The sequence below is a fragment of the Sprattus sprattus genome, assembly GCF_963457725.1.
Source record: "Sprattus sprattus genome assembly, chromosome: 15".
Classification (NCBI taxonomy): Eukaryota; Metazoa; Chordata; class Actinopteri; order Clupeiformes; family Clupeidae; genus Sprattus; species Sprattus sprattus.
In genome coordinates this window covers 23813362-23827784 of record NC_137913.1, presented here as the reverse complement: position 1 = coordinate 23827784, position 14423 = coordinate 23813362, and the positions used below count along the sequence as shown (strand labels likewise).

Sequence of the window (14423 nt, the reverse complement as noted above, 5' to 3'; positions counted from 1 at the left end):
GTGTGTGTGTGTGTGTTCGTTCACACTGTGTTAACACCAGGATGGGGAGAGAGAGAGGGAGTAGGAGCAGCAGGCTAAAGAAACTGTTTACAGTCCAGCTGCAACCACTGCATGATGTGAGAGGTTAAACAATCCATAAAAGAGGGGTATTTGCCCATGGACAGATGACCCCTTTGCCCATTGCTATTGGTGGACAGGGGAGAGAAGCTGCCAGAACAATGAGGGACTGTGTGTGTGCGTGTGTGTGTGTGAGCGAGAGAGAGACAGATAGAGAGGGGGAGAGAGAGAGAGAGAGAGAGAGAGAGAGAGAGAGAAAGAAATAGAAAGAGAGGGTCAGAGAGAAAGATTAAATCTGATGCCTACCTTCATCCATCATTACCTCAGTGATAAATGATCTTTGTATGTGAATGCATCTTTTGTTTATTTATTGAAGTCCAGCAGTATTTAAAGACACACAATAAACCTAATTTGAGTACATTCAAAACCGGTGGAGTGACCTTTCGATAGGTCAGCACAAGTTACAGCTAAATAAACTTGCCACAACTGGGGGAAATTTCGCATGTTCAGCGTATCTGAGCCGCAGACAGCATGGGTAACAATGGGCTCCAGCGGGGTCAGTCCACTGCCATCAGCATCAACAAGGCCATTTGAGAAAATTAGGCACTCGTGTGTCCAGAAAGAACGAGGTCCAGAGCCATTATCTCGACAGCCGCCAACATCAAACCATTCTAATAATCCTGCAATTGAGACGTTGGATCAAATAAGGCCGTAATGGCCCTCCTGCAAGAGCCAGTGCCGTCAAATTGGCCCTTACGATTCCATCCAGAATGTTCTCTCTCCCTTTATTTTTTTCTAGCAGGCTGCTTATTTGGACAGTTTGAAACCGTCATTTACCGCATCAAGAAGATGAGTCCTGGCCCCCCCACCCTCCGTTTTCTCGTTCACTGGACCTATTTATGCCTGTTCACACTGGCTCATTAGTGTCAGGTAATTGCCTTTTTCAGCAGGCCGACCTCTAATGGGCGTCGCTTCTCATTAATTAGTCTGGCAGAACATTTCCTGGAAGGACGGCGAGGGAAGAGGGACACACGGTTCCTACCCAGGCAGTTAAGCCGGCTCAGCATGTTCCCTTGCATGTCCCCACACCCAAACCCCCCATACCCACCCTGGTACCCTGATGGCCGATGGCTGTGGAAGCACAGCATTTGTCCCAGACAGACAAGCCCCCAGCAAGGGGCAACGCAAGAGCAGTGCCTCGTGTCGTGGTATGTAGCCAGAGTAGTGAAAGAGTAAGTTCTTGTGAAAGCTTGAATTTTCCCTCCTTTTCATTCTCTGAGGTCGTGATGGGGAGGGGTGGTCTTTGGATCTCCTCCATTATATCAAAATGGCGACCCTTCAGCTTGAACTTCATCTTGGGAAAGAGGGGAAAGTCGGAGGGAGCCAAATCCAGCAAGTAGGGGTGGCGGGGAGCAACAATCATGTTGAAAACTCACACGTTTTCTACATGGTGTGAGCATGCACATTGTCATGAGGGAGCACCCAAATGCGGTTTACCAGGGTTGTTTGCGCCGAACAGTTCACTTGATAGTGACGCGCAAATGACCTTAACTGTTCCAAGAATGGCAGGAGCACTACCTACCTACCAGGTAGCCTACTACTGTCTACCTCAAAGGGATTGCAGCCAAATTTAAATCAGGTATGGTTTTATAGTTGCAGTCTATTTGAACTTGATCAATTTGATCTCACCTCATACTAGAATAGTTGATTAAGTCCACAACAGGTGTTCTTCATTTGGACAGACATGGAGGTCCTGTGAGTCCAATCACTGATTTTAAGCTTCTCTTAGCTTCTTTTAAGGACATTGATCAACTTCAGAGTGGAAAAACTGTTATGCTGCCCAGGATCTTTAATGGGACTATTCTACAACAGCCATACTATTAAAAGTACTTTGTACTTCTATGTACAAAATGTTTACTTTACTAAGGACCTTGATGTGATATCACATCATCGGTTCCCTAAACTGCTCTCGTCGCTTAATTTACTTCCCATTGCGTGTTTCACACGGCACATAGCAGTCATTAACAGCAATGTCCATTACTCTGTTTCTAGTTCTAATTCTACGACTACAGCCTTTTGATATGTGTCCCCATTACATATGTGTTTCAGCACGTTTTCAATCATAACCAAGTGCATCCATATTGTCTAGTAGTTAAGTTCTGCAGCCCAAGAAATTGCATGTCTTTCAAATGCCCACAGCCTATCCTCTCTCTCCCCTTCACAAGTCCTTTTTGGCCGGGCCCTGCGGCAGCCAGGTGTGCGACTGCCGAGAAGCAAATAGCTCCCATTAAGCAGCATGCTCATAAACCTGGGCCGCAGCGGCGTCATGGCCCCAGGCATCCATCACCTCACCTCGGCGTCCTTGCGAGATAATTCCCAGATGGCAGCATATGGCCGCCGGAGGAAGCCATTTACTTTACAGCGCTGACACTCATTCAAGAGGGCACTCGGCACCTCAGCTAAACTTCAGATGGGGGAGACTTTTACATACGTATATATTTATATATCTATATCGTCCTCCATGCTGTCATTAAAAGACAAAAGAAGGTCCAAAAGTTCGCAGCTATGTCCCAAAATGTGGATCAAATCAATGTGCCATTCACTCAGCTGGGACTATTTACCAGAATTTACTGGAATATTCTTAGAAATATAAAATTGGGGAAAGGTGGATAAAAAATATGCGAGTAAATAAGACAAGCCCAACATAAATTTGAAGATGCCTCCAGGTTAATCACAGAAAGGCTTTTTCTTCTTTCTCTCAGACTACGACAGCAAAATGTTGACTGTCCTTTTGACGATTCTTTGCCCTTGGTAAAATGTCTAGCCTGGCACTGCCGTCTTAAAGAGCGTAAGATTGAATCCTTTGTACAGGTCTAGGTATTCCGAATTGAAAGGTTCCCCCCTTTAAAAGCATGATTACCCGAGCCGCGGCTTGGACTCTTGATGTCCAATTTCCACATCAGCGACACTCTTTTAAAGGACGTGTGAAAGAATAACTGCAAAGCAAAAGATGAAAAATGAATGGAACTATGGCTCAGACATTAAGATATAGGCATCTACACTAATATATAAAAAACCTGCTTCTCTCAAAACATCTCTTCACCAGTACCTTCTGTGACAAAGCTCAAAATTCAACACTATGATGAGTGTGTGGGGTGGTTGGTGCCATGAGCCCTCTCGTTCCTCCTTCACAAAAGAACGACACATTCCAGCCTGTCAACAATGAAAAGCCTCCTGTCCTCTAATTCGTTTAAACCAACTTTGCTTTTACCTAAATATTTCGCTCTTACACCCTCTCTCTCTCTCTCTCCAGAGCCACTTTGGGCTTTGTGACATATCGAGACGTGTCTCAGAAGAAGTGTCAGGCTGGAAAATATTCCCCAGGAGGACTTCATTCAAGGTTGTGTTGTAACGGCCTATACACAATATCTTGCTCTCAGCAGATGGAACGGGAGTCTATCAGCATCCTTAAATCTTTTTGTGTTTTTAATTGCATCAGTGGTAAAGTGTACTCTTTTGATCGCCCCATGGCTACATAATAACAAGCGCAAAGTGATACTCACAGATAACACTGAAAGCAATGGGCCATTGTTAACAGCTGCCTTTGTAAACCATAGGGCCAAGTGGCTGCCACCGTTTCGTGAGACGGAATAGGAATCCATCTGAATCAGTTGTGAAGCGAATGTTTGAGAGGAACAAAGAAATGACAAAGGAAAAAGGCCTGCTTGGTCACTTTGGCGAACAAAAACATGTAACAGCTTGGCCCGACTCTATAGAACTTCTCGTACCCCAAGACTTGGCAGATAAAAATGGAAAAAAAGAGAAGCTTTTGGAGAATAAAATGGCACTGACATTTGCAGCAGCACACCTTGTCCTCAAAACCTCTCAGGTTGTGTGAGTCAGTCGTCACACGCCTGCTTTATAGCATTTGTTATTAATAAGACAGAAGTGCTCTCCACCACAGTCTTTCAAAGAAGCTTGCTTGGCAAGAAATCTCTGAAGACACCACAGAGGAAAGGCCTTTTCAAGCCTCCTCCTGCTCTGTTTCATATGTGATGTTTTCAGATTTACATTTTTTAAACACTTCACATGTGTGAAGAACATACTGTGTGGCTCGATCTGTGCTATTTGGGTAAGGGTTTTGCCGGGCCCTTTGTCTGAGTAAGAAGCAAGCTCTGATCTTTTCATCAAAGGTTCCAATGTGGCATTCAAATGCATTCGAATGCAGTCCATTTCCAAGAAGAACATTGTCAGTGAGAAGAAAATAAAACGAAAAATAAGGGAGGACAAAATAGACTCAACATGTACTGTCTCCTATTGTAGAATAAAAATTACAGTAATTTCAGACATAAAAATGGCCCTGATAGTTGCAAAATGGAATTGAACGACAGGAGCCCATGTTTCATTGACAGTTATGACAGTTATCCGTGTGTTCAAAGCACTGTGTTTCTTTACCTCCACTGTTCATGAATGGCATAATCAGCCTGTTTGATAGGCTTAGGCTTTCCTGAGCAGTAAGCAGCAAGGAGAACACATTGAACATGTGAGCAAGGGAAACATTCTTGTAATGCTTTGGCTGTGCCAAGACAATCTCTGCTAGGTCTATGCGAATCATTCTTACAGGCTGTGCAAAAAAAATAGTATTATTCATGAATCTCTACGTTCTTGCATCAGCCTGACACAATTATTATCCCATGGAAGACGTATCAATGGAGTACAAAAACACACAAATAATGTGTGTAGTGATAACCGTGCTCATTTAAGTGTTTTCTAAGGTTTCTAAGACTAGGTCTACTTTGGTCTGGTTTGTTTGTGTGTTTGTTAACTTCCAACTCGCATTTCCACTGTGCTGCTCCGGAGTTAAACTCACCACATTGAGTTTCAGCTCCATGTTCAGGACACCCCCACTGTCCAGCACCGGCATGAGGTTGATGGCGAACACGGCCGCCCGGTCCGGCGGGACCGAGATGTTGGGCCCAAAGAAGATGTAGAAGTGCACTGAGAAGGTGTCCAGCTCGTTGCGTAGCGTGGGCCGCACAGGCCAGCACTTGTTGGCGTCGGCGGTGGGTGCCAGGTAGATGACGCTCTCCTCGGGGGCTGGCACGATGCCGCTCGTGCCAGGCTGGCGCTCTGAGCCGTTGCGTGAGAGGCTGGGCAGCACGGCAGCGGGCAACGTGTCGGAGAGGGAGAAGCCCGTGGCGCTGCCAAAGGACTGGGGCATGTTCATGGCAGACGAGCCAGAGCCCTTTGAAGCGCTGGGCTTGGAGCAATCTGTAGGGGAGAGAGAGAGAGAAAGAGAGAGAGAGAGAGAGAGAGAGAGAGAGAGAGAGCGAGAGCGAGAGACAGGGGAGAGAGGGGGAGAGAGAGATAAAGAGACAACAGGGGAGAGAGGGGGAGAGAGAGAGAGAGAAAGAGAGAGAGACAGGGGAGAGGTGGAGAGAGAGAAAGAGAGAGAGGGGAGGAGGGGGACAGAGAGAACGAGAGACAGAGAGATGGGGGGGAGAAAGAGATCATACATTACTTTGAGGCCGATGAGACATGAGTGAGCCAGATGAGAGGGCTGGGAGTGAGTGAGCGAGCGAGTGAGCAAGTGATGAAGAGACGGAGAGGATGAGGCCTGGCACTCGCAGAGTCAGCCTGCTGGAAGTGACAAACTGACGGGAGTAAACAGGTCATTTCAGGGCTAGGGCCACAGCTCTGTCAACACAGCGGATTTTCACTGTATGCGTCTCTGTGTGAAGGGTAAAAAAAATCCTATAAAACAGCTACTTCTGACAGAGAGATTGTAATGGCTCTCGAGGTCTGGGTAACTGTCAAGATGTCTGGCAGTGCCACCGCTGGGAGGGTTGGAGTTTGCTTTTTAAAGTGCACTTGTGAAGGCAGCAGCCCACTCTGTAGCTGAGGCTTGACTATTATTACTAAGAGAACATCATGTCAAGAGAGGCTCCTCCAGAGTAGAGCATTTAGCTCCCTGGTCTCCACGGACGGCAGCCTTAAAAACTTCTACCCCTCCTTCAGCTGAGGGCAACGAATAAAACCAGATTTCTAAAAATGAGATACATTTTCTGTCTAGCTACACCTATTGTATTTTTTGGTATGTGAATATGATTATTATGATACTACTGAATCTCAGTCAGAGTAGGGATTAACAAATGCCTGTGGTTAAACCAGACAGTGTTGTATTCCAATCACTAAATTGCACTTGATGATTCAATTTGAAAAGTTACTACATGAACTACTACCATAAGCTACTACTCACTACATGAACAAGAGAATACCATTGTGTGTAATGGCAAGTTCACTTTTACATAGCAGGAAAGGACCGAAATCAACACATTTTCAAACATTTAAAAAATAATGACAAAAATCTACATCCAAAGCCACAACACAGCCTACAAATCAATACCAGAGGTTTGTTCACCAACACAAGGTACAAGCCAATAATAAAGTATTAATAAATATAAGAAATGTATTTCTTGTAAAGCAGGAATCCATAATGTATTATAGGTGTAGTAATGAGGATTTATAACATAATCATATTTAATACATCATTTTCACACAGACGCACATACAGTACATTGATGACCCAACTAGCACACATAATACCCTATATGCATGGAGCATACAGATTCAACAAATAGAGTATCATCAAGGTACATCATAGCCCATTTTTTTTTTACCTATCATAACATGATACTCTGTTCATCAATGACTAATGATGTCAAGGTATGTCATAATGCACAGCTTATAGAGCTACATTTAAAGCTATTATTATTGTATTGTATTACCAATAACAGCTTTCAAGGTTTAAATGAAACATTATAATGCATTATTAATATGTCACTAACTGTTAGGAATACACTTATTATGTGTTTGGCTGCAAAAAATCAAATCAAAGTATTGAAAAATGTTCAGAGATCGAAATGCGGTGGTTTGTTTGCACAGCCAAATCCTGCATCTTGCCCTGAGTCTGATTAACTGATCCATTTTGCAGCTGGTGATTCAACATCTGTCGCAATCATCAACGGTGAAAAGGGATGCTTTGGGTACCTGTTGAAATCTCTGTGCAACTAAACCCACGAGAGATGGGAAACTGTTGTCTTCTCTTTTTTTTGTCTTTTATAAGAGCCTGTGGAAGCGCGCAATCAAGCCCCACCTTTAGTGTTCTGATGAGCAGGGTACTTGATTAGTATGCTTAGCCGGCCGCTTTTTACAAGATGCTTCAGACTGATCAAATCAAGCCTTTCTGTTCCTGTGTAATTATTGTCATCTCCCCCACCCCATAACTCCCCACCCCAGTGCCATTACAGTCTCAAATGACAGTCTGCCGTGATGAGTGGGGGCTCGCAATTAGTGGGTGAGTTTGAAGTCTTGGTCGTGCTGACATGCCCTGTACCTCTGGGAGGACGTGTGCCTGTACACACACACACACACACCACAGCTGTGCTAAAATATGGCCACCTGTTCAGCCACAGGTGTGGGAGTCACAGTCTTTTGTTTAGCCTCTGAGGGAGCGCTTAGCCGTTTCAGTTTTTCCCCTCTTTTTGATGACATGATGTAGCCTGGATACCAGCCTGAACTCCGCCCACAAAATTTTTGTTCTGGGAGATTCAGTCTGGAATCGAGTTAGTTGGGAGAGATTTAACGTTTCAAAAAGGTTGAAACGCAATCTAAACCAATCAAATTGTAAGGGCGGGCTTTATACGTTGATGGACAGATATAGATAGAATATACCGGAATATACATCGAACAAAGATGGCGCCGTCTCGGGAGCTTAGTGGGACATATTTTATATGATTTAAGCTATCTACACGACTTTTTTATGTCTACATTGACTCGGTTAGTTGTGTATACGCAAAACGAGTGTTGCCGAGGATTTTAGGTCCTAACTAAAGCACTCTAGACCATTATTGATCGGTTATGCTAACGCGTTGGCCAAAATAATCGTTGAAACTAATGGTAGCTTCTAGCCTTGAGTGCTAATTAAGTAACGTGAGCAGGCATATCTCAGCAGATATTGACAGCGCATTCATTTTGAAAGAGGAACAGAGAAACGCGATCAAGGCATTTGTCGATTGAAAAGATGTTTTTGCCGTCCTTCCTACGGGAGCAGGTAAAAGTTTAATCTGTCAGATGGTAATACTACGTTGCGCTGATTGGTTCTAGGTATCCAATTCAGCGAAGAGGAATTTTCTTTCCTGGTTCGTTGAAACACGCCCCATAATCACAGCCCAATTGTCCGATCTCAGACTCATATTCTGACTAGAATTATGAGTATGACATCGTCAGGCTAGACATGATGCCTTAGGTCTTGTAAATCTTCACAGGCAGATTGACACATTTGTTACACCTGACCAATTAAAATCATTCCTTCACGACGCAATTTAGTTCCACCGTGGCAGTTTTGTGGAAAAGAACGGATGGTTAAAGCTAACAACAGGTTGCTGGAAGCAATAGAGCATAAACAGATAAAAGCTGAACTGACAACTTCACATCTTTATTTTGGCTAGCTTTCCATCACAACCTGAAGGGAGTTTGATGTTATCACTGCACCCTAACTTTTTCCTATACTTAAAAAGTACTTTAGAATCTGTACTGCAACATGCTCTGGCAAAAGCTGTAACCTCAGTTTCACCCCTATAGCAGAAGCACTACCCTACCTTTACCCTACTTTTTACTTCTCCCTCTGTAACAAAAACAGCTATAAAGCTATAGTACCGTGCAATGATCCATTACTGCTCAGTATAATGCAGTGACTTGACTCCTGCAAGTCATATAGAGGAATAAAAGGCACTGGCATAGCAAAGTTTTGAATTTATCTCGGGGAAAATATTTGTGACGCTGCTCTAATATCCGGGAGAGAGCACCATTCCGGCTGATTTTCCATGATTCAGTGAGCCCCTGTTGAGCTGCGGCTCGGCAGCCTCCCCCCTGGAGTAGCGCCACGAGCCGCAGATGAAGAGGAACAACCTGCCCCGACTGACAAGGGTCTCCCGGGACCTGGTATTTCCATTTTCCCTCATGCAGTCCAAATGTTTGGATGCCAAAAAAAAAAAAAAAAGAGGAAGGAGAACGGTTGGAGAAGAGGGGAGACGTAAACAAGCCGCGGATACAGAAATAATAAGGTCCCAGGAACAGGGCCTGGCACATGTGTTGATGTATTTTTGATGAGGTGCTAAACCCCGAGAAGCAGTAAACTCTAGACCCTATTTTCTGTCGAAGTTTCACTTGATTAGCCATTAGATTGCTTCAGAACTCTTCCCAAAAGACCATTCCCCCCACCACAAACACACACGCACACGCACACACACACACACACACACACACACACACACACACACACACACACACACACACACACACACACACACACACACACACACACACCCAAACACTCCCATCCATTCCATCTGGCTCATGCCACACCAAGGCAGAGTCTGCCTGTGGCATCCCTCCACGTTCCTGCCTTTCTGCTGCACACAGAAGAATCCAGTGGCTGTGACAGATGTCGGATGCAGGTGAGGACATTTACTTAAAGAGCCGCATCAGCTAAAACGCAATCTATAACAGCGACGGTTCGCTGGATCTATGAGCGTTCTTGGCTCGCATCGGGCAGCACATGGCTCACTTTGAAAAACACATGAGAGCTTCTGGGCAGAGAAAGTAACTGGTTGCTGGCCCCAAAACTTCACACTTCAAAGTCAGGTATGTTTGGCAAAAGCGAACATCTGCTGATGTAGATGAAATGCAAAGCGGCCTTTTAGGAGCTTTACTGTTCCTTATAGTCGGTTCAAAGTTTTTACTCATTGATTTCAGCTTGGGGATGATATGGTATCAGTTTAACAAATCAATTCTGCTATGGGGCTGTTCTTATTTCTGATCAAATATTCCATACATCAATGCAGGTGAGAAATGTGATGCCTTGAGCTGTGAAAAAGGCTTCTGTGTGTTTTCAGCAGCACACCACAAAAGAGCTTTTATTATTATTATTATGCCCATTAAACTTCTCAAGATCGATGGATGCTGTGTCATTGTGTACTTGTGTGGTTTGTTTAACATTGATCCCAGCACAATTATATAATATATCATTATATAAATATATTTTTTAAAAACACATAAATACTGGCAATATCTCTCAGAGCCACACATGGAGAAACTGCAATAAATCTGTAAGAATTGCTGCCATTAAACTTGGGCTTCTGTAAGGGGTTATAGTGGTATTTTGCCATGAATTCCACATACGATAGATTTACTTGTTATATGACTCTACTGAAGTCAATAATAAAGGTATGTTCATAACTCTGAATTGGTCAGTAATGTTACCCAGCCAACCACCATAATGAACAAATCCAACCAATCCCATCCCACTCCCCTCCTAGTCTTAAACCTCTAGGCATGGCATGGCAAATATATAGCATTATTAAACACAGAGACAATTCAATGTGCAAATGGAACATCCAAAATAAAAATAAAGACTAGGTGCTTAAGAGTGCAAAACAATTAAAGATGTATTTAAGCAATAAGCCCCAAGAGGCCGTGCTTTGCGCTGATTTTAGAACAGGTAAGGGAGTTGTTAGGCACGACGCGAAGCGGAGTGCCGTTAAACCCCCTTACCTGTTCTAAAATCAGCGCAAAGCACGGACTCGCGGGGCTTATTGCTTTTCTAAACCTGTTACTACACATATTTGATATGGTTTCATAAATAAAGACAATTCAATTTAAGAAACAATAGTTTAATGATAAACCGTCATTCTTCCGCCACTAAACATTATAGTTCCTAAATAAATCGTTGCCACGCAACCCTTGAAGCAACGCAACAGCCAGATGGAACACTGGGTATGAAATGCGCTATATGAATGCCTTGCCATTCGCTGCGCAGTAATATGGAATGTAATCAGGTCAAATTGTAAGGTAATGCTGGATTTTACAACGGCTTTTAGCCAATCACAATCAAGGATTTGAACAATCAGGTTTAGAAATGTATATATATGTATGTATTATTGATGGTCCTAAAAGAAATGTAGCTGTCTTACACTGCAGAACTCGTAGTTAAAACTACCAAGGCTTTGATTTAAATTATCCATGCACTACTTTGTAAAATTACAGAGGCTTTGTTTATAGAGGTTATAGTGGAAAGGCTTTGTTTATAGAGATTAAAGTGGATTTGGAGTTTAAGTTTCCTCCATTTGTGTTCGATGCGGCTTTTTGTGTTTGCTCCAAGTTTCTTGAATTGCAAGATGTTGACCGTACAATAACATCCATGGCATTCAAACTTTTTTTAAGTTAAAGTTATCCAGGAGTACACCAACTGCCTGCACTCAAGCCTGGTGACATGACTTTGGCCTCTATAAAGTGAGCACTAGTACTCTCGTTTATGTACCTTTTCTTAACAGAAACAGAGCTTATTTGAACACCCGGAGTGATCAGTAAGTCAAAGTCGACAGAAAGGATCGGGAAGTGCTTCACCATAACATAATAACAGTCGAGATAATGAGATACATTTGGAGATAATGAGATCCACAGAGTGTGCGTAGGCTGGTTAACATGCTGTGAGACCGTAAAGGTCAAGAAGTGCAAAAAGGTCTTTGGCATTATTGTCCATGTTATTATCTAGGTGGGCGTTAAAATCCCCTGTTATGATTGTAAGTTGTAATCAATGGAGACAGTTCTTCAGAAAACGCTTCACTAAAATTTGCGGAGTATCTTGGAGGTCCATAAATTGCTAAAAATACATACAACTTGGGAGCACCCTTCAATATGAAACTGAGATATTCAGAGGAAATGAAATCACCAAGTGTAATTTCTTTGCGCTGAAATGCATCTTTAAAGAAGGCAGCTACTCCTGCCCCTTTCTTGCCAGTCCGGCACATATTCATAAAACTGAAACGCAGCGGTGCCGTCTCTGCTTTGTTTCTCATGTGTTGTTAAAGATACACTGGAAAGCAGATCAGCATCAAGTTAGTGTGGGGAAAAAAGACTAATGCCTACAGGGGGAAAAAATAGCTGAGATGGAGGCAGAGGTCTGTCTTCCAACATTAGAGTGACCGGTAAAAATCCACCTCAGTACAAAAGTACAGAAAGGGACAAAGCCAGACTCTCCATCAGAATCCAGATACATGGATGGCATGGCAACCGTTGCTAGTCAGCTCACATCTTCCACACACACTCAAAATGGATTACTTGAAAAGTGACTGAACACCTACATTTTGACCATTTATAATTATTTCTTTATGCACTGGTCTAACAAGTGCTACCAGGGGCGGAACTATAGGGGGTGCAGCACCTGGGCCTGTGGGTCTTGGGGGCCCGTAGCTAGGGGGTTTCCGTGTCCTAGAAAAATATCTGCGCAGGAGAATGGGGCGTGGCGGCGGCGGTTAGCGACAAACCCTGAATTTCACAGTTTTAAGTGTTGAAGGCTGAATATTTGCACAGGGGGAGAGGGCATGGCGGCGGTTACAAACATGGAGTACGGGACTGTAAAATGTCTGGGAACCACTGACTTACGCCACTGACTAGGGCCTGTCATAATAGCCTGCACCTGTGCCCGTCGTAACTACGTTACGCCATTGAGTACTGCTGTGTAGTATAGGCAGTGTAGACTCTTTGAAAAGACAATGTGATAAAAAGGAAGGATGTGTCTCTTTGTATTCCCAGCACCATTCAAACAGTTTGTATCTAAGACTACTGGTATCACAACTATATAAATCTCCAGCTACATCAATTCTGGAGTTTCTACATTAACATCGAGTCATTTAATCACATGATGCTATTGTAAGAACAGAAAATGGGTCCATTTCTAAATATTGTGATTGACTACATTCGATTTCATGTTGTGTGAAGCAGGTTTTGTAGAGAGTTGAGAGCAATTTCTAAGATGATGTAGGCCTCCTTATGCATCCCCTATTATAAATGCCCCATTTTTATAACCCCAAATGTTGAGGTGGACCTACAGGAAATGCCAGCTGCCCTTGAGCTCTCCTGCTTGTGAACTATCGTGGCACAACACGTTCACAGGCAATGCTTCACAGAGAGTGATCAATATGGAGACTGCCTAGATGAAGCGCCCTATTTGCTCCCACGCCTCCCTACCCGAGCAGACGGGAGGGGCAAATTAAGTCCCGCTGATTTAGCCCTCCCTGCAGTAGGACTGCACCCCCTCTCACTGTGGGAAAAGGTCAAGTAGTCCTTGTGGCTGCGGTGAAGCCACAGAGAGGACAGCCGAGACGATCAGAGAGAGAGTGTGTGTGTGAATGTGTGTGTGTGTCCGGTGCGGATTTATCCCTCCCTGACCGGGGTGATTTACGGAGCAGCTCCATCTTGCTGTGCACCTGTGATAGCGGACATGCAGGAGCGACGGCACAGAGAGGGCAGGCTTCCTGCCCAGTGCCCGCTGTGTTATTGTCTCAGGCCCTTCTATTACTTTTACCAGTACCACACATTCACGTTAATGAACACACACACACACACACACACACACACACACACACACACACACACACACAGAAATAAACGCAGACACACAAACAAAAATGGTACTACCCACACATACTTTTAACAGCACAAAAAAGCACTCTTTAATAATAAACATGAAATGTACAGAGAAACTTTTAAAAACACATAAACACAGTGACAAACACACACACACACACACAAACACACACACACACACACACACGGCAATCCAATAAACTCTAGTTTGTGCATTATCTTTGGCGGCCTAATGAAAGCCTGTGTGCGTGGAGTATTGATTTAAAAGCAGTGCGTGAAGCTAAGGGCTAATGTCCCTTAGATTAACAGCAGGGCACGCGCAGGCCTGTTCTAGTCTGCTCTAAGTGGCAAACGTGGTCAGGCATTTAAAGAATAATAAAAACAAAACCCAAAACCAAACAATGTGATTGCTCCTTCTCTCCCTGTTCTTTCAGTTCCCACTTCCCTCTAAATATCTGGTTAGGTAACGGCACAGCATGCGGGGTACCTGAGGCGTGTTGATAATTGATAAGACTGCGCAGCCACGGGAACAGTAATAAGACAAAACACCCAATCGTCTGCGCTCTAATGTCCATCTAATCTAAATCTAATCTTTTCATTAGAGGTAATGGAAAGAGCACAAGCATGGCCGATGCTAGCAACTACACATGGAGACATTTTTGGTAGCCACAGTAATTTGACAGTCGACTCTGGAGCGGCTCAAGTGGATGCACGAGCGGGAGCTCTGACAAGAGGAAAAGATGACTGAGAGAAGAGACAGATGAAGAGTGGGTGGACGGCACACACACACACACACACACACACACACACACACACACACACACACACACACACACACACACACACACACACACACACACACACACACACACACACAC

General features: G+C 43.9%; 1 protein-coding gene across 1 annotated transcript in view; it reads right to left on the bottom strand.

Annotated features, from left to right (window-relative positions):
* tmem8b (transmembrane protein 8B) overlaps window positions 1–14423 on the bottom strand; it is a gene marked incomplete at both ends in the record, with an annotated part of 60046 nt that overhangs the window by 20616 nt on the left and 25007 nt on the right. Inside the window, one exon of the mRNA XM_080853139.1 lies at window positions 4928–5328. Within this exon, the coding sequence (XP_080709265.1) occupies window positions 4928–5328 (401 nt within the window). The remainder of the gene's footprint in view (window positions 1–4927; window positions 5329–14423) is intronic.